The sequence below is a fragment of the Hypanus sabinus genome, chromosome 6 (assembly GCF_030144855.1).
Source record: "Hypanus sabinus isolate sHypSab1 chromosome 6, sHypSab1.hap1, whole genome shotgun sequence".
In the NCBI taxonomy this organism is placed as follows: domain Eukaryota; kingdom Metazoa; phylum Chordata; class Chondrichthyes; order Myliobatiformes; family Dasyatidae; genus Hypanus; species Hypanus sabinus.
The window spans coordinates 140,315,705-140,343,278 of NC_082711.1; the positions used below are offsets into that span (position 1 = coordinate 140,315,705).

General features: G+C 42.6%; 1 protein-coding gene across 4 annotated transcripts in view; it reads left to right on the forward strand.

The window, feature by feature from the left end:
- The window catches only part of hip1 (huntingtin interacting protein 1), a 353,299-nt gene that overhangs the window by 307,798 nt on the left and 17,927 nt on the right, over positions 1 to 27,574 (forward strand). For all 4 annotated transcript variants that reach the window (XM_059973084.1, XM_059973085.1, XM_059973083.1 and 1 more), the window contains 11 exons: positions 340 to 456; positions 4,714 to 4,815; positions 4,963 to 5,157; positions 6,043 to 6,190; positions 11,040 to 11,126; positions 14,523 to 14,630; positions 19,428 to 19,564; positions 19,865 to 19,975; positions 25,170 to 25,228; positions 26,066 to 26,159; positions 26,932 to 27,032. In XM_059973084.1, coding sequence (XP_059829067.1) covers positions 340 to 456; positions 4,714 to 4,815; positions 4,963 to 5,157; positions 6,043 to 6,190; positions 11,040 to 11,126; positions 14,523 to 14,630; positions 19,428 to 19,564; positions 19,865 to 19,975; positions 25,170 to 25,228; positions 26,066 to 26,159; positions 26,932 to 27,032 — 1,259 coding nt within the window. The remainder of the gene's footprint in view (positions 1 to 339; positions 457 to 4,713; positions 4,816 to 4,962; positions 5,158 to 6,042; positions 6,191 to 11,039; positions 11,127 to 14,522; positions 14,631 to 19,427; positions 19,565 to 19,864; positions 19,976 to 25,169; positions 25,229 to 26,065; positions 26,160 to 26,931; positions 27,033 to 27,574) is intronic.

Genomic DNA, 27,574 nt, shown 5'->3' on the forward strand with positions numbered 1-27,574 from the left:
TTAGGGGAAGGGCCAGGTTTTATAATTTGGATTTGTCCTTAAGATGGCAATAGCAAAGCAGGAATATCAATAATTTGAATTGCTGTAGGATTCAATAAAAGTCTTAGCACAATTTGTAGGATTCTTTGAAGAGGCAACTCGAGGATGAGTAAGAGAGATAATAAGAGGTAGGAGAATTGCTGAGATTGTTAATCAACTCACAAGACTGATGAAGCTCTCAAAACTTTATAAAGTTGCCATTAGAGACACAGACCTAGGGCATGATTTCAATGTCCAGGAGGCTTTATATTGTTCGTCCACCTGTTTTCCTGACTGACAACCCATACTCTAACTTTACAGAATGCAGAGGTCATGAAGCAAATGACTTCGTTTCGTCAGACGCAGGAAGACATGGAACAGGTGAAGAAGGAGCTGGAGGAAACCGTTCAGCAGCTGAAAGATGATATGCAGAAGAAAGTGAGTTTACTATCCGGCCAAGTTACAATAAATTAGAAATCAGGATCTGACCCTAAAGGTTGGAGTTTAAGTTCAATAGTATAATTGGATCTTGAATGACCTCTGAGTTTTTTAATGATGTACCTCTTTTCCCTCTTTCACACCCTCCACCCCTGCTGACTCTCGTTCCCAACACCACTCTTCCTTCAGCTCTCTTAAGATTATATATAAAATTCTTTCTAAGTTTTTAGCCACTTGTCCTGAGAGGTCATGAAGCTCAGAATCTATTTCTGTTTGCTGGTATTCTTGTGGAATGCCTGGAGATCTTCTTACTGTATCGAAAATGCTATGTTTATGCAGTTAGCAGTTCATGTTTAAACGTGGGCAGTGGCTGCCTGGCTGTGGAAGACTACCACCAAGCCTAGTCACACTCCTGCTTCAGAGTTGCTGCGGTGTTTGCTAGACAATTATGTGAAACCATAACATGTGGAAGTAAATTATAGCCAAACAGAATTCGACTCAAAACCTTGTATTTGGAATCCCGGTTGATGAGAGCAGTGTGTTTGATGTCGGCATCACGGATTTTGGCGGTTCCACATAGCACCCTGCTCAAAAACAAACGGGTGCATGGGGGAGTGGCAGAAACGGGCTGGGATGCAAGGAAGCTGAAGGTGGTGGTTATAAGGGTGTGTGATCGTAAAGCTGTTACCAGTGGAATTCACAAGACTCCACACTCAGTTTCTTGCTAATGATTTGGACTTGAATGAGGCCACAAGGTGACATGGTGTTACAGCTAGTAAAGCTGGTGCTACACAGTGCACCTGGTTTGAAAGCTAACCTCTGTGGAGTTTGTGCAATCCCCCATGACCGTATCGGTTTCCTCCTTATCGATTGGGGGAAAATCAGCGAGGGAATCAGACTGCTCCCCGAGTCAGCGTATGAATGGTCTCCTTCTCCGTTGTATGTGATCATGCACTAATAAAAAGTGCAAGTGATAAAATTGGCCATGCGGCTGAGAAGGAGCAGGAATACATTCAGGTACAGGAGGTCATGGATGGTCAAGTCAGTTTGAAAAAAGTGGCACTTGAAATTTAATCTAGAAAAGTGTGAGTTAATGTGAAAAGCAAGGGCTACTCGTTAGATGGTGTGGACGGACAGAGGAGGTGGATAGGAAGGCTTGTGGGCTGTTTTCCTTCAGAGGCAGAGACACAAGCAATGAAAGAGAGGGGGGTTATGCTGGAAGCTGTGTACAACATGAGTTAGGCCATGGAAAGCAAATAAAACTTCAGTTGCTGGAATCTGAAATAAAAACTAAGTGCCGGAAGAACTCAACCAGTTAAGTAACATCTGCGGAAAGGATCAGGGACCCTTCTTCAGCTCTGACTCAAAATGTTAACTCTTTTCTCTTTTCACATGCTGTTTGACTAGTTGAGTTCTTCCAACATTTTCTATTACAAGTTAAACCACAGATGCATACATTCGGTCTGTCAAACTACAGAAAAGATATGACATGACCAGAAATGGTGCAGATTTGAGGAAGGATGGAAAGGCTGAGATTGTCTGCATTGGAACAGAACACTATCAACAAAGGCATCCTTGAGGTGAATTTAGAGGAGCCTAGGTAGAATATAAAACCTATTTTGCTTTGTAAGGGGGTTCAAAACCAGGTGCATAGATTTGAGAAAATTGCTGGAAGGATTTTGTCACCCAGGTTATGATGGGGGTGTGGGGGTGGAAGTTCGCTACCTGAAATGGTGTCGTAGTGCTGTACAGCATGACTTTGGCCACCAGGTTCTTGCTGACTATTGAGTAACTGTCTACGTACTAATCTCTAGACTAGGGTTAGCTTTATTTGTCACATGTACATTGAAACATGCAATGAAATACGTCGTTTTCTGTCAAATTAAATCAGCAAGGACTTGTGCTGAGGCAGCCTGCAAGCGTCGCCATGTCTTCACCATCCCAAGGCTCACTAACCGTACGTCTTTGGAATGTGCAAGGAAACTGTAGCACCTGGAGGAAACCCACGCAGCCATGGGGGAACATACACTCCTTACAGGAATTGAACTCCAATAAGTGATCACTAGCACAGTGAAGTGGTTGTGCTGACCACTACGCGACCATGCCTCCCCACGATCCCATCCACTCTGATCATTTACGGTGGTCCGTTAACCTACCAACCTGCATGTCTTTGGGACGCAGGTGGAAAATGGATCAAGCAGGGGGACACCTGATTTAGTCACAGGGAGAATTAGTCAGCACTTGAGGTCAGGTGTGAACCTTGGTCATGGTAGCTGTGTGGCAGCAATTCTACCATGGTGGTAAAGGCAGAGAGAAATGCCGAGACTTCAAGGCTTGTATCCCAGTGCAGTTGGTGGGATTAGGCTGGAGAGCGCTTGTGCAATACGATAGACCAAAACGCTGGTGTTTCTGTTGTAAATTTTTCATGTTTCTATGAATGTAGGTTAGGAGCAAAAGGAAGTACTTGGCTTCTTATCGGCAGTGACCCTGCATCCCTTTGCTTATCGATGACCCAGCTCCAACTTAAAAAGCATTCCAAGTCTCTGGTTCCATTGTTCTTTGAGGAAGGAAGTTCCAAAGACTGGCGACCCTGTAAGAGGCAGAGATTTTGCCTCATTTCTAACTTAGTTGAGGACCCTGTATTTTTGCACAGGTTCCAGATTCTATCTAGAGCCATAGATTCATAGAAAAGTACAGCACTTTGGCCCATCTAGTCCATGCTGAAGCCATTTAAACTACCTAATCCCATCGACCATAGTCCTCCACACCCCTACCCTCCGTATACCTATCCAAATTTAATTTAAATGTTGAAATCGAGCTCACGTGCACCACTTGTGCTGGCAGCTCGTTCCGCACTCTCATGACCCTCTGAATGAAGAAGTTTCCTCTCTTGTTTACCTTAAACTTTTCTCCTTTCACCCTTAGCTAATGACCTCCAATTGTCGTCCCACTTAACCTCAGTGGAAAACATCTGCATGCATTTACCCTATCTATACCCCTCATAATTTTGTATACGTCTGTCAAATCTCCTTTCAATCTTCTACATTCTAGGGAATAAAGCCCTAACCTAATCAGTCTGGACCCTCCAACAAGATGACACAGTCGTCCTGTTGAATTGGATTGACTTTATTATTTACATCCTTCAAATATATGAGGAGTAAAAATCCTCACGTTACGTCTCTGTCTAAATGTGCAATTACAGTAATTTATTGTAAATATTATGTACAACTGGAGAGTCAATATAACATAGAGATACAGTTGCGTCAGCATAAATTAAGTAGTCTGATGGCTTGGTGGAAGAAGCTGTCCTGGAGTCTGTTGGACCTGGCTATTATGCTGCAGTACCGTTTCCTGGATGGTAGCAGCTGGAACAGTTCATGGTTGGGGTGCCTCGGGTCTCCAATGATCCTTTGGGCCCTTTTTACGCACCTGTCTCTGTAAATGTCCTGAATAGTGAGAAGTTCACATCTACAGATGTGCTGGGCTGCCTGCACCACTTAGGATCTTGTGCATTTCAATCAAGTCCCCTCGCATTCTTCTAAACTTCAGTGGATGCTAGCTTAACCCTTTCAGTTTTCCTCTGAGGGGCAACGTGCCCATTCCAGATTAACTTTCTCTGAATTGCTTAATGCAGTAGTCCAGATGTGGTCTCACTGATATCTTGGGTAAGTGGAGCACAAACCTCACTATCTTCACACTCAATTCACTGAACAATGTGCATTCTGTTATCTCTGCTCTTTACTTGTACGTGCAATCATGCATGAAGACATCCGCGTCCCTTGACTGCTTGTCACCTCTCAGCAGTAGATAATCAGCTTTTTAAATGTTTCTTTCTTCCAAAATGGGCAATTAAGCATTTTTCCTGCAGTGTTCTCCTGTATTGGAACATCTCAATTTGGAGAAGAAATGCTGGGATTGCACACGGTTTTAACAGATGATTGGAAGTCATGTGATTGCGGTGTGTGGTGCTGGATGGATAGATGGTGTTGTCTTTGGAGTTCCAGTTTTTAGGAGCATGATTTTAGGAATCAGTTTGATACATATTCACCAGTCTTGTACAGTTCTTGTGGATATGGGGTTAATTTGAAGGTTGCTATGTAGAAGAGTCCAAATGAGGATTTTATTTTTTTAGAGATGAAGATCTGTTTTTTTCTGTGGGTTTGCAAAGTCTGTTAAGATAGACAGAATCACAGGCAGTTTGGTGTCTCTGAACAGCTGCCTTTAAAGATGATGTATTCTCTTTCCCAAAACCAATAGGAACAGGAGCAGACACACAAGTTCGAAACTCTACAGGAGGAGCTACAGAACAGGAAAGAAGAGGTAGTGTGCTTGAAAAGCTCACAGGAAGACTCTAAACAGGTGAGATTATACAGGAATAATTCTTAAATTTAGAGTGTGAGGTCTTGAACCCTGCTCCACTTACTCAGCAGAATAGCTTAGCAATCAATTGCTTTTGGACATGGAATTTCCTCCTTGACTTACTTTCTGTTTGTCTGATCCTACCAGGCAAGCAGTGCGATGGCATCGACCATCGAGTCCCTGACTTCAGAAAAGATGGCACTAAGCCAGGCTGTGGATGAGAAAGAGAGCGCGTTAACTGTGCTACGGAATGAGTTGGAACAGGTGAAGGAAGCCCTGTCGGCGGAGAAGGACAACACTAGTCGAACGGTTGAGGGGCTGCAGAATCAGCTGAATGAAAAGGTACACGGAGCACTCGTTCTGGTCAGGACCCAGGAATCACATTGAATTTAACAACTGAATATCTTACAGTATCATTTGAGATTAATGGTCTGCTTTTGATTATACTGCAAACGAGAATGCTCCATTCTTTACACCTGATCTTTAACATCCTTCAGAACAGATTGATAGGACTTCGTTAGATTTCTTACCAAAAGAACACGGTCTGCAGTAACATTCCTTCTGTGTGCTATTAACGAGTCTGCCTATACTATTTGCTTAGTAGGGTGAGCTTCCAATTGAGCCATGGTGGCACATGTGTGTTCACTAATCTGCCTTTAGTCTGTTCAACCTAATGGGCTGGGTATGACATTTGGTTACCCTGTGTAAAAGAGCTGGGGTGTTTGGGTTGTCCTTTGTGACTGGGCTGGGTTTATGGGCTGCATTATGTGACATGGTTTTGCACATTTTCAGATTCAGTTTATTGTCATTTAGAAACCACAAATGCAATGCAGTTAAAAAATGAGATAACATTCCTCCAGAATGATATCACAAAAGCATATGACAAAACAGACTACACCAGAGAGTCCACATAATGTTTGGCAATCCCCAATCCAGAGTCGGAGAGGCTGCTGCGTATTAATATCGCGCTACCGTCTTAGCGTGTTCCCCCGGAAAGGAACTCCAAATTCACCAGACAAAACAAGACCAAAAACTAAAGCTACAAGACCTGCACAAAACCACATAGTTACAACATATAGTTACAACAGTGCAAACAATAGCATAATTGATAAAAAAAACAGACAATGGGCACAGTAAAAAAGTAAAAATAGTCCAAAGATGTTAAAGGACTATAAGTTCAAAAGAACTTTGGTTAACATGCCAGGTTTATGTACCTGTGTTCTTTAGGAGAGCCACGAGCAAGCTCTGGAAAAGCAGCTGCTTGATGAGCAGTTTGCTCTTCTGCGCGCTGCTGTCGAGGAAGCGGAGGGAATCATTCAAGACGCGCTTAACAGGTTGGAAGACCCCCTTCATGTTGGCTGCACCAGTTCTGCAGGTAAATACAGAAAGTAAGAGGCCAATCAGAGTTTGTACTGCTTGTAGCTCGGAGTTGGTCGTAAATTATAGAATGTGAAGCAGTATTGAAGCTGATTTACCAGAAGGTTTGAGATCTCAATACTTTTTAAACATCAGGTAGGAGACGTGCACATTTTGGGCAAAATCATTTCACTTTGTGTTAATGCATTGTGTTTTGCAAGTTTACTTGACAAATAGCTGGAATGACAAGGTTTTTGTGTGAGGAGAGCTTAGAAATGCTGGACTTGTATCCATTAGTGTTTAGAAAAGTCAGTGGGTACATGGATATTTTGCCTTGTGACATAATTTGGAAATTGGATCTGCTTTTTAACAATGAGAGGCATTACACCTTCCCTCTAATTTAAGACAGATGAGGCTAATTGTTTAAACTGAGGACTGAGAGTCGCAGTATCATAATATCAGCCACGTAGAGATGGTCCCTTTCGAGCCACCTTGTCCATTCTGACCGTGATGCCTTTTGCTCGCACTTTCACCTTCCTGATAGACCTTGGAACTCTTTTCATGAAATACCAGTGGAAACAGAATCTTTGAATACTTCTAAGACAGAGGTAGATAGGTTGTTGGAATATTTCCTCTTCTGATTAACGTAGGTAGATCGGAATGTGGAGTTGGAATCATAATCAGATCACCCATGATCTAAGTCTTCTTTTTGTGCCTTGCGCGTTACACACCTGGGCGATCATGGTTCTCCACATCGAACGATCCCTTGCAGCGTGAATAATATCTCACACATTTAGATTTGTTAGTTCTCTCACAGTGTCCATATATTTTCTTCTTTGCTTTCCTCTACCACGTTTCCCAGGCATACAGCCTTGTTATGTAAGGCATTCCATTTCTCCCTTTCTGATGACACGGCCCAAGAAATCAAGTTTCCTCTCATTTAATGTTCTCATTAAAGATCTTTTTATACGGGCATGTTGGAGTACTGTCTTATTAGTTACCCAGTCTCTATATGATATTTTCAGCATTCTTCTGAGAAACCACATTTCTGTTGCTTCTAATTTACTTTGGAGTTCTGGTGTTATAGTCTAGGTACATTGGTTTATTAGTATCATTTGTACTGGTGTAGACTGAAAATCTTTATTTGACAGAATGAAGTGTTACAGGAAAAGTACAATGCAGGTTATAAAGTGCAAAGCCATTATGAAGTTGACTGAGGTCAAGAGTTTAAAGGTTCATTTATTATCAAAGTATACGACTCTGAAACTCTTCTTCTCCAGATAGCCACGAAACCAAGAAAGAACAGAAAGGCAGCATGATCATCAACCCCCAAATCACCCCTCCCCACTAAAAAAACACTAACAGAATAGGCACATTAACTCTCCAATCCAAAAGCACAGAATATCAAAAACTTTAAGACTGGAAAAAGTCCTTAGTCCAAGTCCATATCCAAAATGCAGAAAACCTGGGTAACATTCTCCAGGCACAGTGGCAGGCTCTCCCCTTTCCAATAGTGTGGCAGAGCGATCCTCAGCAATTAAAGGTAGGCAGCTGGCACTCACCTTGATGCTTCACTCTCCCTTGTTGCTTCAATTGGTGCTCAGCATCGCTCATGGCCCGTCCCGCTGCTTGCCCTCCATGAGGTTCCCACATGCTGCTTCTGCATCCTGAAATCCTCTCGGAGACTGCAGAGTCCAAATGATCTCTGCGTTTCCACGTTCACCTTGAGTCTACCTTACTGTGCCAAAAGATCATGTTAATCGGTGGAACTGGCTTGGGTCTGAGTGGCTGCTTGTGATTGTGTGTTTCATTATCATCACTTACACAGTTACTGAGTAAGAGCTAGGAAGTGGAATTAGTCTGAAAGTGAGATTGAGGCTACATTTAGATCTCTTACAGACATTAAACTTTGGGGCAGGTTTTGTACCTCTTTCTGCACCTAATTCAGGTGTTCACAGAAAAAATGGACTACACAGAAAGCAGAGTTCTGTCCAATTATGTTCTTTGCCCTTTAGACATTGTGCTTTGCTCCTTACCGTTATGAAAAACTTGAGGTTTTTATTTGTATTGCGAGGAGCAAATTTTAATGAGATACAGCACAGAATAGGCCATTCTGGCTCTTTGAGCCACGCTGCCCAGCAGTCCCTGATTTAATCCTAGCCCAGTCAGTGCTTAATTTTCAATGACCAATTAACCTACCAGCTGGTATGTCTTTGGACTGTGTGAGGAAACTGGAGCACCCAGAGGTCACGGGGAGAACGTACAAACTGCTTACAGGTGGTGGTGGGAATTGAACTCAGGTCACCTGTACTGTTAAGCAGTGCGCTAACCACTACATGGCCATGCAGTCTCCAATCCTACAGGGAACTAATGTGAATGCCACCTATCGTGGCACTGATAGTCAGGAGTTAGACTGCTGGGACAGTGGCACTGTAAGTTCCTACTTAGAGACGCACGTGATGTCTCTCCTCAGGAAATTGGTGATGCGTGCAGAGGAACACCCAGTTGAAATGGTTGTAAACAGAGACCTGCAGCAGACTGGCTAGGCCAGGGGTCAGCAACCTTTACCACTGTAAGAGCCATTTGGACCCATTTCCCACAGAAAAGAAAACACTGGCAGCCACAAAACCCGTTTGACATTTAAAATGAAATAACACTGCATACAACGTTTTTTTTGCCTTTATGCTATGTATAAACAAACTATAATGTGTTGCATTTATGAAATCGATGAACTCCTGCAGAGAAAACGAAAATACATTTCTGGATGCAACAAAAACATTTTGAACTCCGAGAAAAAGACGTTGGGTTGAAGGTTACTTTTAAGTAAAATACTCAATGTCTATTTGAGTCCTTCTTGTATTTATGAAAAACGCCAAACTTAAATTTTCCGCCAGCAGCAAACCAAAAATAACGTCAGCCAGCTGTCAACCTGAAAAATAAAAGGACTATTTCACGGAACAATGAAAAAATATGAATATACGTAAAATAATAGGCAATTAAAATATTTATCATACTTGGTTAATGGGATTTCTGCTCCTGGACCTCAGAGCACAGCGTCTGCACATCAGGGATGTATGACGTCACCTTCATCTTTACACAGGATCACAAGCTGTCATCTGTGAGGCGTGCGCGATGTTTGTTTATAATAAAGTTCATGTTGGAGAACACCTGCTCACATACATATGTGGATCCAAAGATCGACAGGACTCCAAGCGCATACTTTTTAATGTTTACATAAATGTCAGGGATAGCATTCCATGTTTCGAACACAAGTTTGTCCGGTTTGGGGAGGCTTTCAATATCACTCCATTTGTGATTCTGAGCAAGAACGGCCTTCTGACGGGCAACATCTTCAAGGTCTGCTGTCAAGCGTCTAAACTTGGACACCCATATGTCTTTGTCGGCTATGTTGGCCAGTTCCATCTCAAGATCAGGTTGACTCACACCTGCCAATGCAGTCGTATTCAGTAGGGATGGATTGATGCTTAGGGGGGGTGACCGGGAAGGATAATGTGTTTTTTTCCTCTCTGAACTCACAGAAGCGTTTCCCAAATGATGTTTGCATTGCGATGATTGCAGAATGTAAATACTCCGAATTTATCATGTCGTGACCTTGTTTGAACTCTCTCAAATTGGGGAAGTGAGACAATGTGCCTTTCTGTAAATCTCTGGCAAGCACTGTCAACTTGCGCTCGAATGCCAAAACATCCTCCAACATGTGTAGGGCTGTACGTCCTTTCCCCTGAAGAGCTGTGTTCAGCGTGTTCATGTCTACCATGAAGTGTAGATTTTCCAGCTACTTAGGCTGTTCCAGCTCAGGAAAGGTGAGCCCTTTGCTGCCCAGGAAAGTTTTCACTTCTTCCAGACACGCGACAAAGCGTTTCAGCACCTCCCCTCTGGACAGCCAGCGATAAAAACACGTTGTAGTGGTGTGCTACACGCAGTCAGTAAACTGCAGTCAAAGATAACTTTACTCGAACTAAACAGCCTTGCTTTTAAGCCTTCCTCAACCCACCCCCCATGGGCGCGGATGCTCCAAAAGACACGTACTCACAAACCCCCGTAGGCTATCTCCCTTAGCCTGAACGCTGGCTAATTGTGAGCCGGTTCGGATGTGCCAGGAAATGGGTCGCCACAATGTCTTATTTAGATTGTACAAGATCACCATAATCTTCAAATTTAGAATTACATTTCAAAAACTAACAAACTAACATAAAATACATTTTAATTAAATACTGACCATTTATTTTCCAAAGCCACAGGGAGCCGCAGCACAGAGATGAAAGAGGCGCATGCGGCTCCGGAGCCGCGGGTTGCCGACCCCCGGGCTAGGCAGATCAACAAAAGAACCTGTGAATTCAGTTCCCGATTACCAGTTTGATAAAAGCTGATAGTCATTCAAGTTATTGAATCAAAACACCATAGAACAGTGGGCTTTAAGCCGGATTTTGCAGGCATGTTGTACAACGGTAGGACGTAAACCTTAATTGCGTGCTGCTACCTTAAACTGGATTGCTTTTGGGAGATTAAAATACTTGGTCTGGGAAAGGTCAGAGAGCACTTTAAGGGATCAATTTGTGCTTCTGCGTTTATATCTTGGGAGTTGGGTTGTGGGTGGGGTTATGACCATGAATGATTATACTATTGAGATAATTTTGGAACGTCTGCTCTGATGTAAATTAGCTTTTGCACAAATGAAAGCTTGTCTTGCATAATTTAGCATTTTTGCTTGTGATGAGGGGCTTAGAGATATAGTCCCATTCTTCATACCCAAAGAAAAGCCTCTTTTTGATGCTGTGCTTATTGTACTGAAGTGGCTTTATGTAAATAAGTGAAAGAAACATCAACTATCATTGATCCTCTTGCAGATTATCTCATCACAAGAGCTCAGGTTACACTGGATTCCTTAAACAGACTACAGAATGGGCATGCAAAGTACCTAGCTGACAAATCAGGTGAGATCTGGAACTCAAAGTTCGAAGTTCAAAGTAAATGTTATTATCAAAGTACATATATAGCACCATACACAACCCTGAGATTTATTTTCTTGTGGGCGTACTCAATAAATCTATAGAATAATAACCATAACAGAATCAATGAAAGACTGCCCACCTTGGGCTTTCAACCAGAGTCCAGAAGTCCACAAGCTGTGAAAATACAAAAGAAGAAATAACAAATAAGCAGTAAGTATTGAGAATATGAGATGAAGATTCCTTGGAAGTGGTTATGGGCTCAATGATGGAACGAGTGAAGTTATCCCCTTTGGTCAAGAGCCTAATAGCTACTTGGTTTGCAGTGTAAGTGAGACTTTGTTCAGACATTTTATGATCACATTCCCCTGGCTCATGTAGGTTCAGTTTGGGTTCCAATAATATCCTTAAGTTTACCCACTGCTGAACCCATTCAGTCATCATAGGCAGGGTTGGTTTTAGAACTGTGACCAAGTTTTGATTTGGAGAAATTTGCATGCATAATGAGGGAAAATCTGCATTGATGTCAGTGTACTAGTGTTGTTTATTGTCCTATTGCTTTGAATGTTTGTTCTGTTTTGAACAGTGCTCAATTAATCAGTTAGATTATGGGAAGAGGAGCTTTTGGAGTAGCTAGAAGCCGGGGCCGTAAGTTCACTGGAGGCTGGGGCTGCTGCTGTTAGAATGCCATGCTGCTCCCACGTGGACCGTCTGAAGCTGCTTTGGAAATTAGCAACCTAATGTCTTCCATTCAAGGTCCGATGGACCTGTGCTGCTCGCATTGACAGCTGGCCATGCATTGGTCGTGGTGCTAAAAGTTACCATGGTCCATTACGACTAGATTTTCACCTCCTCCATAGGAGCAACTAGTCACATGATTGGAATAGGGTAATCTGCAGCCTGTGAATATTTAAAGCAAGAGTTATAGTATATCAGCTGCCCAGTGGGCATACCAATTCAACATGAACAGGGGGTGCGTTTTCTTGCAGTGGATAGGTCAGGAAAAGCCTACTTCAGGGGCAGACTTGCATTTGCCCTAGTGTTTTTTTTTATATATATTGGTATGCCATCACAGTACAGCACAGAGGAGTGCTGCACTGTCAGGGTACCATTCCCCATTTGAAATGCAGGCCACAATGGGTGTCCTTAATGGCAAGCAACTGGCTAATAGGTTCTGTAACAATCAACACAGAGGAAGGACGTATTCAATCAATGTATAGTTGATCACTAAACTGACTAGTGCTGTGTCTGGTTTTCATGTAAAATCCGAGTGCTGTTGGAAACACAGCTACCAATCAGGATCAGATCATCTGTTTTGGTGTTAATTGAAGGATAAATGTCAGCCTGTGCAGATAGGGAGAGTTCCTCAATGATTTAATGCTCTGGCCTTCTGAATCCATTTGAGGGGATGTGGGCTCTTGGTTAATCGAAAAATAGCATCTCTGACAGTCTAGGGTTCCCTCAGTACCACAGAGGAGCATCATACCACCAGGAAAGACAGGATGGTGAACAGGCTGTTCAACTGAACATGACTGCATGGTGTCCTAACATAAATCCACCTTTCTACACCACCACCATTTTCCTTTATTCTCTTTGGTCTCAGGCTAGAATTCACTGGTGACTGAGCTTCCACATCCCTCTCTGATAAAGAATTCCAAAGATCTATTTCTTTGACCAAAGAATTTTTTTTCATTTGGTTATTCATAAACAAGCCCTCAGTCTCAGACTGTGATGACAGCTCAGTATTTTCAACACCATTATCCAGTCAAAGCTTGTTGTCAGGCTCCAAGACCTGGGCCTCCGTGCTATCAGACCCTCGACTTCCTCACTGGAAGCTCAGAATTTGTATGGATCAGAAACTTTGTCTTCTCCTCACTGACCTAAAACACAGGCAGACTTCAGGCCTGCGTGCGTAGCCACTTTCTCTATCTCTCTGCTTCTTACTGCATGGCTAAGCATAGTTTCAAACCCATCTACAAATGGTCAGTAGCATCATGGACAGTGAGGTACAGGAGTGAGTTGGGCTGGCCACTTGAGCAGTGTCATAACAACAAACCTGTGCTCCATGTCAACAAAACTAAGGAGCTGATTGTGGGGGAGTAAACATTTGCCAGTCCATGTTCAAGGATCAGTGATGGAATGAGTGATCAGCTTCAAGTTCCTGGATGTCAACATCTCAGATTTCTATTCTGGGCCCAGCAAACAGATGAAACCATGGTGATGGCGCACCAGTCACTCTTTTAGAAGTTTCAGGAGATTCAGTGTGGCATCAAAGACTCTGACAAACTTCTAATGATGTACATTTTGACTGGTAACATCACTGCTTGATATGGGAACTCCAATGCACAGAGGCATAAAAGGCTATAAAGAGTGGGTATAAATGGCTTAGCCATTTCCATCGTGGGTACAGTTCCCCGGCCAGTAAGACATCTGTGAGAGGCACTTTCTTAGGAAGGTAACATCTGTCATCAGAGACCCCCACCGTCTGGACCACAGCCTCTTCTCATTACTGCTATCATGCAAGAGATACAAGAGCCTGAAGATCTACAGCCTCTTCCCCATTGTTATCAGGTTCTTGAACCTGACAAATTCTGTCTTGCACTATATTTTCCTCAAATTCCACAAATGCCATTATGTTGTTTTAGTTTGTGTCATGTAAGGTGTGTACGATTTATGTTCATTTAAATTTATGTAAGTTGTGTTTGTCGTCTTTGTAATGTGCTGCTACTACAAAACTCTACTTTTCATGGAACTTATCACCCAGTTGTATGCCCACGACAATAGATGTGAATTTAAATCTACACTCTTGCCTCTGAATCAGCCTCTCAACATCATTGTGATGAAGGGAATCCCCATTTACACTTGTAAGCTCCGGAGGAGGCATGCCCGTTCAATTGACTTTTGCCGTTAGGGCTGTTGTTTCATCACTGTAGGGTATCCCATGAACACTTCGTTAGATCAGTTTAAAACAAATACTGTATATCATTCCTCATTGGGTTAAGGAAACCACACAAGTTTGGTTGCATCAAAGCTTGAGTAAGTGCTGTAACACTTCTTTGTTCTTTTACTACAACTCCATTGCAATCACTACTAGGCTGTTTTGTCTTCCAATTGCCTGGTAAATTGGACAGCTTCTGGGATCTTTTCGTCCAAGGTTAAACGTGACCCTATTGCTAATAATTTTTATTCTCTCCTGCCATGATTGATGAAATTGGGCACTTGGAATGTCTGCACCAATGTCTGCAAAGTGTATGCCAGTATAATTAATTATTTCAGAGATGGGGGAGTTGCAAATTCTTCATGATGCTTAAGATGTATTGATTCACATCTGGCATTACTGTGTTTTTTTTTGATTCTCTAAAAGATTTATTTATTTTTCAGATGCCAGCAACCTGCTGCAGTCAGTGACAGTCTTTACCCATCTGGTGAGTGACACCATTGTTCAGGGAAGTGCCACTTCCCACATGGTTCCAATGGAGCAGGCGGATAGTAAGTAACGTTTGTTGTCTGCATTTGCTAGTGTTGTTAAACCATTATTTGCGGGTGGTTGGTAATGCTCTGTCTGCAGACTGACTGCTGTGTACTGATGCTAAGCAATGCCATCACTCTGCTGTCTGCCGTGAATGATGTCATCACTCTGCTGTGAGTGATGTCATCACTCTGCCGTCTGCTGACAGTGAGTAATGCCATCATGTAATATGAAGGTAAGCTATCCAATAATAAAAAAGGAGAACACCGAAAGTATTTTTCAGATATAAACAGTAAAAGGGATGTGAGTGGCTATTGGACCACTGGAAAATGAGGCTGGAAAGGTAGTAATGGGGTTCAAAGAAAAGGCAGATGAACAATGAGAATTTTGCATCAATATTCACAGTGGAAGACACAAACAGTAAGCCAGAAATTTGAGAGTCAGTGGGCAAAAGTGAGTGTAATTGCTGTTACTAAGGGGAAGATGCTTGGGAAACTGAAAGGTCTTAAGGTAGATAAGTCACTTACACCCCAGTGTTCTGAAAGAAGTAGCTGGAGGCTTTTGTAAAGGCATTTGTAATGATCTTTCAAGAATCTCTAGATTCTGGACTGGTTTCGGAGGACTGGAAAATAGCAAATGTCACTCCACTCTTTAAGAAGGGAGGGAAGCAAAAGAAAGGAATTTATCGGCTAATTAGCATGTCTTCATTGTTTGGGAAGGTGTTGGAGTCAATTATAAAGAATGAGGTTTCGAGGTACTTGTAGGCACATGATAAAATAGGCCAAGGTCATCACAGTTTCCACAAGGGGAAATCTTTACTGACAAATCTGTTGGAGTTCTTTGAGAAAATAACAGGTGGGATAGACAAAGGAGAGTCAATGGATGTATATATTAGGATCTTCAGAAGGTCTTTGGCAAGGTGCCGCACATGAGGCTGCTTAACAAGATAAGAGCTCATGGTATTACAGAAAAGACTCTAATATGGATAGAAGGTTGGCTGGCTGGCAGGAGACTAAATGTGGGAATAAAGGGAGCCTTTTCTGGTTGGCAGCTGGTGACTAGTGGTGTTGGGACTGTTTTTCATGTGGTATGTCAATGATATGGATAATGGAATTGATAGCTTTGTGACAAAGTTTGCAGATGACATTAAAATAGGTGGAGCGTCGGGTAGCATCGAGGAAGCGGGGGTCTGTAGAAGGGCCTAGTCAGATTGGAAGAATGGGCAAAGAAGTGGCTGATGGAATATAGTGTAGGGAAGTGTAAGGTCATGTACTTTGGTAGAAAGTTAAGAGAACATTTTTTTTTAAGAATCAAGAGGTGCAAAGGGACTAGGGAGTCCACATACAGGTCTCCCAAGACTCTCCAGTCTTTATGTTTTTATGAAGCATAGTGACTATTTGCTGGTTGGAGATAAAATAAACATAGCTATGAACTACTTTAATAATCACTTTTCCTGGTAAACAATTACTGCAATTAGTAGCCTGTAACTTCCCTTTCGGAGATGAGCTTTTGAACCTTCTGTATGACCTGGCATTTTTGAGGTGTGAACTGAAGTCTCGAAGGTGTGCAACAATTGTATCGTGGTGTGTACGGGCTGAATTGAGCCTGCGGGGCCAGGCCCGAGAGCAGGGAGTGAGCTAATGTTTGGCCCTTGCTGGAGCGGACAGAGGCGATTGGATGCTGTAGAACCAAGGTGAGGCAGAGGAAAGACTCAAGGTTTGATTGATTTAAGCAACGGGCTGAATTGATAATGTTGGGTACGGGACGAATCGAGGTGCTGGGGCCTGGATCCAAGAGTGAGGAATGACCTGAGATTTGGAAGATTTAAACTCTGGGCCAGATCAGGGTGTCAGGGCTGGGCCCGTTCAGCTTACTGCTCTGTGAAGTTTACTCAGCTCTGTGCTGAACTGAGAGGCTGTGGCCTGCAACTAACGGGCTCAATTTTATTGTTTGCCCAATTTGGCTTTCTTTCTGCATGTTGGGTGTTTGATGGTCTTTTTTTTTAATAGGTTCTATTGGATTTAGTTTAGTGGTTATTTGTAAGGAGATGATCTCAATGTTGTGTATAGTGTACATACTTTGATAATAAATATACTTTGAACTTGTAGGATTCCCTGAAGATTGACTTGCAGGTTGAGTTAATGGTAAGGAAGACAATTGCAATGTTAGCAATCATTTCGAGAAGACTAGAATATAGAATCAAGGATGTAATGCTGACGCTCTATAACTCATTGATCAGACCATAGTTGGAGTATTGTGTGCAGTTTCAGGCCACTTAGCTAAGAAAGGTATACTGGCATTGGAGTGGGGCCGGAGGAGTTTATGGGAATGATTTGGGAATGAAAGGGTTAACACATGAGGAGTGTTTGGCTCTAATCCTGTACTAACTGAAGTTTAGAAGAATGAGGGTGAATCTCATTGAAACCCATTCAATATTAAAAGGACATGTTGGAGTGGATGTGGAGAGGATGTTTCCTATAGAGGATGGCACAGCCTCAGAATAGAGGAACAGAGATGAGGGATTTCTAGCTAGTGGGTAGTGAATCTGTGGAACACATTGCATAGACAGCTGTGGAGGCCAAGTCATTGGGTATATTTAATGCAGAGCTTGATAGGTTCTTGATTAGTCATGGTATCAGAATTTACAGGAAGTAGGCAAGAGAATGGGGTCTTAAATCAGTCATGATGGAATGGCAGACACGAGTCGATGGACTGAATGGCCTGATTCTACTTCTGTGTCTGATGGTCTTCACACTTGCATACCTCCGCACTGCATGAACAACATGATGGCTACTCTTCACATTCTGTTTAATTTGCCCTCCTCTGGTGTGTCTGTCCCCTAGCTGCCTTCTCTTGCACCACTCAGCTTCCTCTCCCCTTCCCCATTCTATATTTCCTCCATACTATCTCCTTCAACCCCCAACCAACTCATCCCATCTTCCCTCTGCTTTGCCTAATCCTGCTCTCTCTGCATCTCTCTTGGAATTCTTCCATAATAGGAAAGAAGGGAACAAAAAACCCTCCAATGTTTCACATTCTGCCTTCCTGTTAATTGGTTTGGACCTGTTACGAACACCGTAACTGGGTCACTTACCAGCAAAGATAGGGACGTCCGTTGAAGTCTCTGGTGATGCTATTTTTAGCAGTATTTATTAGTAAAAATACACAAAAATAATATCAATGCAAACATACAGATAATATACGTCGTCAATACTAAATCTAAAAGTGCGGGTATAATAATAATCAATAAGAAATAAGCTCTATCGTTGTCTAGGGGATAAATGTATTGTCTGATGGAAATATAAAAGTCACTCAGTTCATTCAGGCTGCAGCCTTTGGTTGGAGAGAGATTTTTGAGAAACTTGCCGGCTTTCCTTTTATGATTTCAATCCGTCGGGAGTCCTGTTGGTGTGATCGTTCACTTGTGGCCTCTCCTTTAGCCAAAGCCGTTCTTCCGTGGTGAGCCCGCCAATCCCAGTCAAGGGAAAAGGACACACACGGGCCCCCCACCGGCTGTCGCTATTAAATGCTTTCACGGGATTTCTAGCGTTTCTCCTGGTGCGTCTAAAGGGTTGTTCCCCAGACCCTCTTTTATCTTTACTCACGGGGTCTCAGATGTCAATCAGGTTGGGATGATGCAATCCCTCAATCAGCCCACTCTGGTTGTTCCCTGAGGGTTTTCAATGAATAGTACAGAACTCAATGCACAATTCCGTCTCCAAGAGACAATAGCCGTTATCAGGGGTTTTTGTTTCGCTGAGGCCAGGACACATTCCAAACCTTGTGGATTCTGCGTGTCTCTCTCTCATTTCCTGGGTCCCAGACCCGAATTAATAGCAATCTTGCGATTCTCAAAAAGGCGGGTGCGACTTTGTACCCTTCGGCCCCTCAGAGTTGCTCCACCTTCGTAACAGACCTTTGATTTGGACTGTTATGCGAGTAGATCTTGTACATTTGCTGCACTTTCTTTAGAAAAAATCAATGATAATGTTTTAAAAGAAAGAAATGGGTTTATTGATTTTTTTTGCTCTCATTAGCATATTTTTGAAAACATTATATGTTGCATTGGGGCTCTAATTTGATACTGCATCATTGTGCATGGAGGGGGTCACTGCACAGGATAGAAAGAGCTGCAGAAAGTTGTAAACAGCCAACTCCATCATGGGCACTAGCCTGCCCACTGTCAAGGACAACTTCAGAAAAGCAACAGCCATCAGTAAGGACCCTCACCATGCCCTCTTCTCATTGCTAAAACCAGTGAGGAGGTACAGATGCCTGAGCACAACACAATGTTTTAGGAACAGTTTCCTCCCCTCTTCTGTCAGATTTCTGAATGGACAATAAATACTACCGGTACTTCATTACTTTTTCCTCTCTTTATTTGCACTACTTATTTAAATATAATTCTTGTAATTAGTAGTATATTTAGTGTATTGCACTGACGGCGCTGCAAAACAACACACTTCACGACTTAGAAATTGATAATAATTCTGATTCTGATTAAGGCTTTCTGGTGTTTATTCCTAGCGTTCTGACTTTTGGTACCTTGGTGTGGATGGTGAAATAGGTATTACTGTCACAAGCACTTCTTCCTAGATCTGAGCTCAGGGCAAGGGTGGTGAATGCTTGGCAGAGTAGCTGATCTTTACTTGTTCCATAACCTAAAAATGTCAAAATTTGTGGGTTGAGTCCATGGTGAGTCAATAAGGAGCGAACTTGAAATAAAAAAAACTTGGCTATAGTGTTTTGCATTTATATATAATATTGATCACACTATCTTGGCCAAACCTTACATTCTAATGTTTTCCGATTGTTAGACCTGTTAGAAGCATGTAAGCAGTGCGGCAGCAACGTACTTTCCTACTTCTCCAGCTTCAAGGACTCGACTACGCTGAGCACTGCAGATTGCACTCCGGTGAGAGAGAGTCTGAACCAGATCCACTCCATTGCAGAGGTAAGAAGATGAGCCTGTTCCTTTAAGTTTGTGAAAACTGGATGAAGTTGGGAGCACATTGAAACAATCTAAACTGCGGGAAGGTCCAGCCAGGATTACTCACGCTGTTTCTCCATCCGAGAACAGCTGAAGAAACAGGATTTAAGAACTGGACCAGTGTTGTCCTCTTGATATGTTTCACCACCATTGAAGGCAAAATATGCCACCTGTGTAGCTCTTGAAATTCTGGACTGACGTGAGTTTTCTATTCATCTCTGTTGTCTGCGATGCTGCTGACCGCTGTATATACGTTTGTTTTAGGAACTAAGGCCTAAAGGACGAGACATCAAACAGAAAGAACTGGGTGATCTTGTGGAACAAGAGATGTCTGCTACGTCCGCAGCTGTTGAGGCAGCAACCAAAAGGATAGAGGTGATTTCAAATAAACCCAGTGTTAATTACATTAGCTAGAATAGTAGAAAATTGTTATAATATTCTGTTGCTCTAAGAGGCATGTCTGGAAGAGAGGATATTGTGGTGTACGTGAAGAAACACTCAGAGCAAGATTGATTCCTGGGACATGTGGAATCTTCCTGCAACAATTTGTTTTCTGTTTCAGTTTTCAGCATCTGCAATCTCTTGTATTTTTATTTAGTGCAAGTCCCATTTCTCAGCTGTTGGCCAGTAACTATGCTGGTGACAGCAGACACATATACAAAAGAACAAGTAGGGAACACTAGGTGGCCACTCAGCCCATCAAGTCTGTTCCACTGTTTAATAAGATGATGGTGATCTGATTGTGTGACCTCACCTCCACATTCCTGTTTAGCCACAGAGTCTTCATTCCCCTGCAAAACAAGTATCTATCTTCCTCGGCTTTGCAAATATTCAAAGGCTGAGTGTTTCAGTGGCCTTTGAGGAAGAGAGTTCTAAGGATTCACAATCCTCAGTGTAAACAGTTTTCCTCATCTGTGTCTTAAAGTGATGACTCCGTATTTTTAAGCAGTGAGAAGAGAGGGAGATGTGTCAAACGCAGGCAGATGGGACAGGCTAGTTCTAGATGCTCCCACAAGGAAGCATCCTCTCCACTTCTACCTATCAAGACTCCTCAAAATCTTGTATATTCTAATAAATCACGTATCACTCTTTTTCTGCCATGCTGAATGATGCCTTCCAGGACAGTGATGCTGGAATCAGCCTCAAGTACAGAGTGGATGGGAAGCTCTTCAATGTGAGGAAACTTCAAGCTATTACCAAAGTGAAGGAAACTGTTCTGAGAGACCTCCTCTTTGCCGATGTCTGCGCCCTGTATGCTGGGTCAGAGCCAGAGATGCAAGTCAATATGGACAAACTCTCCACGGCTTGTGACATCTTTGGACTCATCATCAACATCAAAAAGACCAAAGTCATGCACCAGCCTGCTCCTCATGCACTGTACACAGAACCAAAAATCACAATCAAAGGATAGAAACTACAGGCTGTGGACCACTTTACTTACCTTGGCAGCACCCTCTTCCAAGCAGTGACAATTGATATAGAAGTTAACTGCAGAATGGCAAAGGCAAGTTCTGCTTTCGGTAGACTGCGCTCCACTGGGTGTGGGAATGTCGAGGAATCAGCTCAGCAACACAACTAAAGGTCTGTGGAGCCGGGGTACTCACTACCCTCCCGTATGCCCGTGAAACGTGGACTGCGTATCGAAGGCATGCACGTCAGCCCAACCATTTCCACATGACTTGTCTTCACAGAATATCAGGCAGCAGATGGCAAGACAAAGTACCAGACACTGAAGTTCTTTCTAGAGCAAGTCTGCCATCAGTCCACACACTGCTGATGAGAGCACAGACCCAGTGGGCAGGTCACGTCATCCGCATACAGGACGAACGCATACTCAAGCAGCTTTTTTTTGGGGAAATCTCTGCTGGAAGATGCTTGCATGGAGGGCAGAAGAAACATTATAAAGACACACTAAAGGCCTCCCTGAAGTCGCTTGACGTAGACACGAACTCCTGGGAAACGCTGGCACAAAACTGCCCTACCTGACGCGGCCTCATCCACGAGGGCTGTCAGGTTTACAAAGCATGGCGCACAGCCGAAGCACAACATCGGCGTGAGCTGCGCAAGTCCAGAGCCACCAGCGCAACAACTGCAGTGCCTATACGTCTGCCCAACATGTGCCAGGGCATTCCGTGCCCAAATTGGCCTGACCAGTCATCTTCGGACACACCACATCCAGTCTCAAAACGACTAATGGTATCGAGGTCTTTATTGACGATGACGATGGACGAACAACAGCATCACTGTTTTTAAATTCCAATAGATACAAGTCCAGCCTTCCCTTGTATTCCAAAACGGCACTGATGATATTTTGCAGACAGCTTAATAAACTACTAAAGCTTCTACTGGGTATACTTGTTTCAAACTGCGATTACTGCAATCTGCAGCTGTAATTTCCCTTTAAGGAACGTACCTTTGAGCCGTCTAAACGAGCTAGTAATTTTACAGTCTCCTGACGGACTTGGTGAACCTGACTCCCAGGACTGCAGGTATGGCACACTGAAGTGGACGAAGTTCAGCCGCCGTTGCTGGAAGAAAATGCCGGGGTGGACTTCAAGCCAGATTTAAAGTGTTGAGGCCCGAGAGCTGAAAACAAACCGGTGTGCAGCCCCACTACTCTGTCCCAGCCAAGGTCCCCCCACCTGAGCCTGTCCTATTTGACCATCTCCCTCTCTCCTCACCACTACTGCCAGGCAGGGTCACTTTCTCCCAGGTTCAGATGCAGTGATTGCCCTAGAGCCGTCCTCAGCCGGCTTCACCCAGTGCCGAACTGACTCTGCGGTTCACATCCTCAGTATTACTTGTTTATTTTCGTTTATAATTTGCACTGTTTGTCCTCTTTTGCACAGTGGATGTTTGTTGGTCTTTGTTAATTTATTTCAAGGATCCTGTTGTACTTATTTTACATAGTGGGTGCCTGCAAAAAAATGATTCTCAATGTTGTATCTGATTATACATACTTTGTACTTTGAACTTGTATGGCAACCTGCCAGCTCTAGGTTTTAATCTAATAAATCTTCTATGAACTGTGTATTACCATCTTACTTAACAAAGTGACTTGTCCTGTATAGAATGCTGCATACATGGTACATGACAATTCCCTACCTATAAATAATAACTTTCCATTGGATATAATAACTATCTGCTCTGCCTGCCTATTAGTCTTTTGTCAATTGTGCACTTGGACACCCAGCTCCCTGAACATGCTTCCCCAGATAACTTTTTAAATGAACTTTTGCTTCAATTGTCCTTACAGGCAGTGAGTTCCAACCATCTGTAAAAGAACAAAAGAAGTGTCTGTTATACTTTAGATGAAACCAAAATTCCCCGGTTTTTGGATAATCTTATCAGCTTTTTGAAATCTTTGTCTTTGTTGACATCTCTCTAAGAGAAACTGGCAGACACACATAATTTTATTGATTGATTGAGATACATCACCGGAAAGGCCTTTCCGGCCCTCTGAGCTGCACCCGCCCAGCATTCCCCGATTTAATTCTCTCCTGATCCCGGGACAATTTACAATGACCAATTAACCTACATCTTTGAGGTGTGGGAGGAAGCTGGAGCACCTGGAGGAAACCCATGCAGAGCATGTACCAACTCCTTACAGGTGGCAGCGGGAATTGAACCTGGGTCACTGGTGCTGTAAAGTGTTACGCTCACCGCTATGTTATTGTGCCTTCTCTATATCTCCTGTAAATTTCACTAGGGACTCCTCTGTTCTCAAGCAACCAAACGTAGCCCAGTGAAAGTTTCTCATTGATTGAATCCTCCCGCTGTGCTATTGTTCCCGTAAATCCTCCCTGTACATTCTGTAGCACTGTCAGCTTATCTAATGTGCGGTTATTTAGAGTATTCCAGCACCAGTCTGATTGCTGCTTCATGCTGTTTTATAATGACCTCCTTTTCTCTTGTATTTTATAGCTTGGCAATTAAAATAAATAGACTCTGCTAAACTACTAGGATATCCAGATCTCTTAATGTGCTTCAGCAGATAGTATTTAAAAGTTGTGAAGATTTCTGCCTCAGTTACAGCTCCAGCCATTGGTGCACGGATTCATTTGTGCACTTCCCAGTACTCTGCCATTTGCTTTATCTGATCACCTTAAACTTAACAACATCAATGTTAGACCGGCCTGACGAAGGGTCTCGGACCGAAACGTCAACAGTGCTTCTCCTTATAGATACTGCCTGGCCTGCTGCGTCCCACCAGCATTTTGTGTGTGTGGCTTGAATTTTCAGCATCTGCAGATTTCCTCGTGTTTGCTCAATGTTACACTTGACTGGTTCCTTTGGCTAAAGAATTTAAAACTATAGGATCCGAGTGTCAGAATGAGGAGCAGCATTTTAGAGCTGCGATGATGGTTGTGAATCTTTTGAACTCCTTATGCTCGACTGCTTTCGCTTCATACATCAAGACTGAGATGAGTAGATTTTATTGGGCACAAGGAGTTAAGGAATGTGGGAATAGAATTGGAAGGTGCAATTCACATCGAAGTTCAGCCATTGGGAGGCAGAGCAGGTTTGGGAGGTCAGGTGAGTCCCTGACTGTTTCATTGGTTTTAAAGGTAATACTAAGTTCAAACGCAGGATGATAAATTGTTAGGTGGAGTTGGTAAAACAAATGTTTAGAGGCTTCCTGTAGATTGACCTGTTTTCTTGTGCCAGTGATATCATGATTTCGTTTACATGTCACCATGTACAGATTTTCCACAAAGTAAAGCAAGGCATGCCAGCTAAGATTTGGGTGGGAGGGAGGGGGTGAAGTTCACAAAGAAAAAAGTCAGTTTTGTATTTGTTTGCATTCGCAAAGGGAAGGAAGATTTCCTTTGTACCTAACTAAATTCTTTCACTTCTGGAATTTCAGTTCCGAGTTAGTCTACTGTAGAACAGTTTGAAGTAATTTGTTTTGTGAGTCCTGTATAGAGCAAGGCTATGTAGGATGAGATGGAGCACTTGGTAGAAAGTGAAGGGTGTATTTCAAAGGCAAAGTCTTAAGGTTTTGAGTACAAGGTGATAGCAAGAGCTCTGTGTATTACAGCTAGTACTTATTTAAGTTCCATTTATTTCCATCTGGCCAATTTTCCTGTCTGAAGTTAGCTTGCAGGAAGTTGAAAACTATTTTACTTGAATCTGTGTGCCTTTTCTAACAGCTAGTCTAATATGTACTCTCTGTCTAGAAAACTGAAAGAGTAGATTGACATGATGCAGAATTCAATTTCTTCATTTTCAGAAGACTGATCGTTGTCTAATCACAAACAAGAGAAAATCTGCAGATGCTGGAAATCCAAGCAACACACACAAAATGCTGGAGGAACTCAGCAGGCCAGGCAGCATCTATGGAAAAGAGTACAGTTACATTTCAGGCCGAGAAACAAGTCCATAAATGGGATCGACCCTGCTGAAGGTCTTGGACTGAAATGTAACTGTACTCTTTTCCATAGATGATGCCTGGCCTGCTGAGTTCCTCCAGCATTTTCTGTGTGTTGCTCAGGTGAATGTTACCTGTTGGATTTTAAAGTGGTTTTGTTTAACCAGTTCTCTCTTTTCTTTAAAATCTTGTTACCAGGAAATGCTAAGCAAGTCAAGAGCAGGAGACACTGGTGTAAAGCTGGAGGTGAATGAAAGGTAATTATCTCAGTTCATATCAGTCTACATCAAGTTTGGATGCTGGCCATTGAATACAACTTCACTGTTAAAGTTCTTTTAATATTAAACTCTCAATGAGAAAGTAATTATTTACCATTCTGTAGCCCCTGTTTTGTGAAATCTCAGCAAGTTGCCATGCAATCACCAATAGTTTCCAGAATCATTGTATCTACTCAGTACGGTGGGCTTATGTTTACCGTCATCTCTCTGCAGTGGTGTTTGTAAGTGCGTTCAGGAGACAACATGGGGCTATACAATTGTGACAGTTCCACACCAATTTAGATTTTTAGGAATAACACAAGTGGTTTTTAAGAGATTTAATTTAAAAAAATCTCTTTAGTTTTTGACTTTTGAATGTTGTAGAGGTATGAATCAGCTAGCCATCAGTCCTGATCTGCTGATTTGTGGATGGAACTTTAGAAGTTCCTGCTGGAGGGATTGTTCATTTTGATCAGAAACAGAAGTCAACAATGCAGCTCGTGTGTCATCATTAAAGTTGTCCCTATTTGATTGAGATCCAAGGATATAACTGATTCCCATTCAGCACCTCGATTGTCAATTAACTAATTCCATTCTCATCCAGTCCATTCCACAGAATGACAAATGACTGCTAATTTTCTATTATTCAGAATTCTCACGAGCTTGGGCAAACCCATTTTTCATCCACTTCCTTTACAGATTCTGTTGAATGAGTTCCTTGTCCATTTATAGACTTGAATCAGAAATAAAATTGACTAGTTTACTACATTTTGACTACAATCGTACTGAACTGCTTTAAATCCTATTCTCTAAGTTTGTCTGCATTATTTACTTCAGGATCCTTGAATCTTGCACTGACTTGATGCATGCTATCAAAATGTTGGTTCTGACGTCGAAGGATCTACAGAGGGACATAGTGGAGAGTGGAAGGGTAAGAGCCTTGTAAAACCTAGTCGCAGAACCACACGTGGCCTCTTGAAACTACCCCAGCCATCAATCACCTATTCACATCAATCCTACTGCTTCTCCCCTATTTCCATCACTCAAGCCACTCACCCACGCACTAGGGCTATTAACATATTGAGCCTTTCCTAAGTATCTACCTGTCCTACTTAATGCAGGTTTTAAGAAGCATTGTTAAGTCCAAGCATTGGATCACGTATCTCTCTACAGGCTTAGTTTTCAATATTTGAATACTGAGCTGAGAAGTGCACTGTTGTTTCACTGTTAAAGGTGATTGTATCAGTGCACAGTGCTATTGAAACAGGCTCGGTGAGTCCTCCAACCAGATAGTTCAGGAACAACTTAGTAGCAACTATGGAAGAGACTTGTAATAGACTATTTGCATATACTCACCATATGAAATTAATAGTTGTTTTCTGTCATTTTACTGGAATTCCTTCCCAAACTGATGGCAACAAGTCAGGAAATGGCAACAAGGAACACACTTGTCCCTCCTTGCAATGTTGTTTCATGTTCTTTCCAGCCTGGTCCTTCGTTTCCCTTCTGATCCTTTGTGTTTCAGACAAAGCCCAATTCTTTATCTGGACTCAGGAGGACTGGTTTGAATTTCATCTGTCAGTCATGCAGTGGCACATGGAGAATGGGCACTTTGATGAAGTAATAGTCCTAGCGTATCCAGCAACATGTCAGAACCTTCAACAGAGAAGGTGCCATGACGGCTTTGTGTTTCTTGCTCATAGGGTGCAGCGTCCCAGAAAGAGTTCTATGCCAAGAACTCCAGATGGACTGAGGGACTCATTTCTGCATCAAAGGCTGTTGGCTGGGGAGCTACTGTGTTGGTGTAAGTATTACAACTGCTGTTCTTTTACAGTTCTAGCATCAGTCACCTATGGACTCTGCTGCTGAATCTGGATCCCAGTTGCAATCATGTCTGGTTAACAAGATTGCAATGGGAGTTTACGGATTGGATACCATTGCATTTGAGTTGAATATTCAGAGGATCAAATTAAAAAAATAAAATCTCTTTTCCTAGAATCATAGAAGTAAGACATAGGAGAAAGCAATTTGGTCCATCAAATTCACAGTGCAATGTAGTCAGTCTCATTACTCTGTTTGCTCTTAAGATAACTTTCCTTTGAGTATCTATCCAGTTCTCATTTATAAGTCCTAATAGACTTTGTTTTCATGACCCTGATAGGCAACATCATTCCATGTCATTTTCTGATCTCTTCAGTTGTGTTCCTTTTAAGACCATAAGGTATAGGAGCAGAATTAGGCCTTTTAGGCCATCAAGTCCTCTCCACCAATGCATCACGGCTGATCCATTTCCCCCTCAGCCCCAGTCTCTAGCCTTCTCCCCATTACCCCTAATTTCCTCAATTA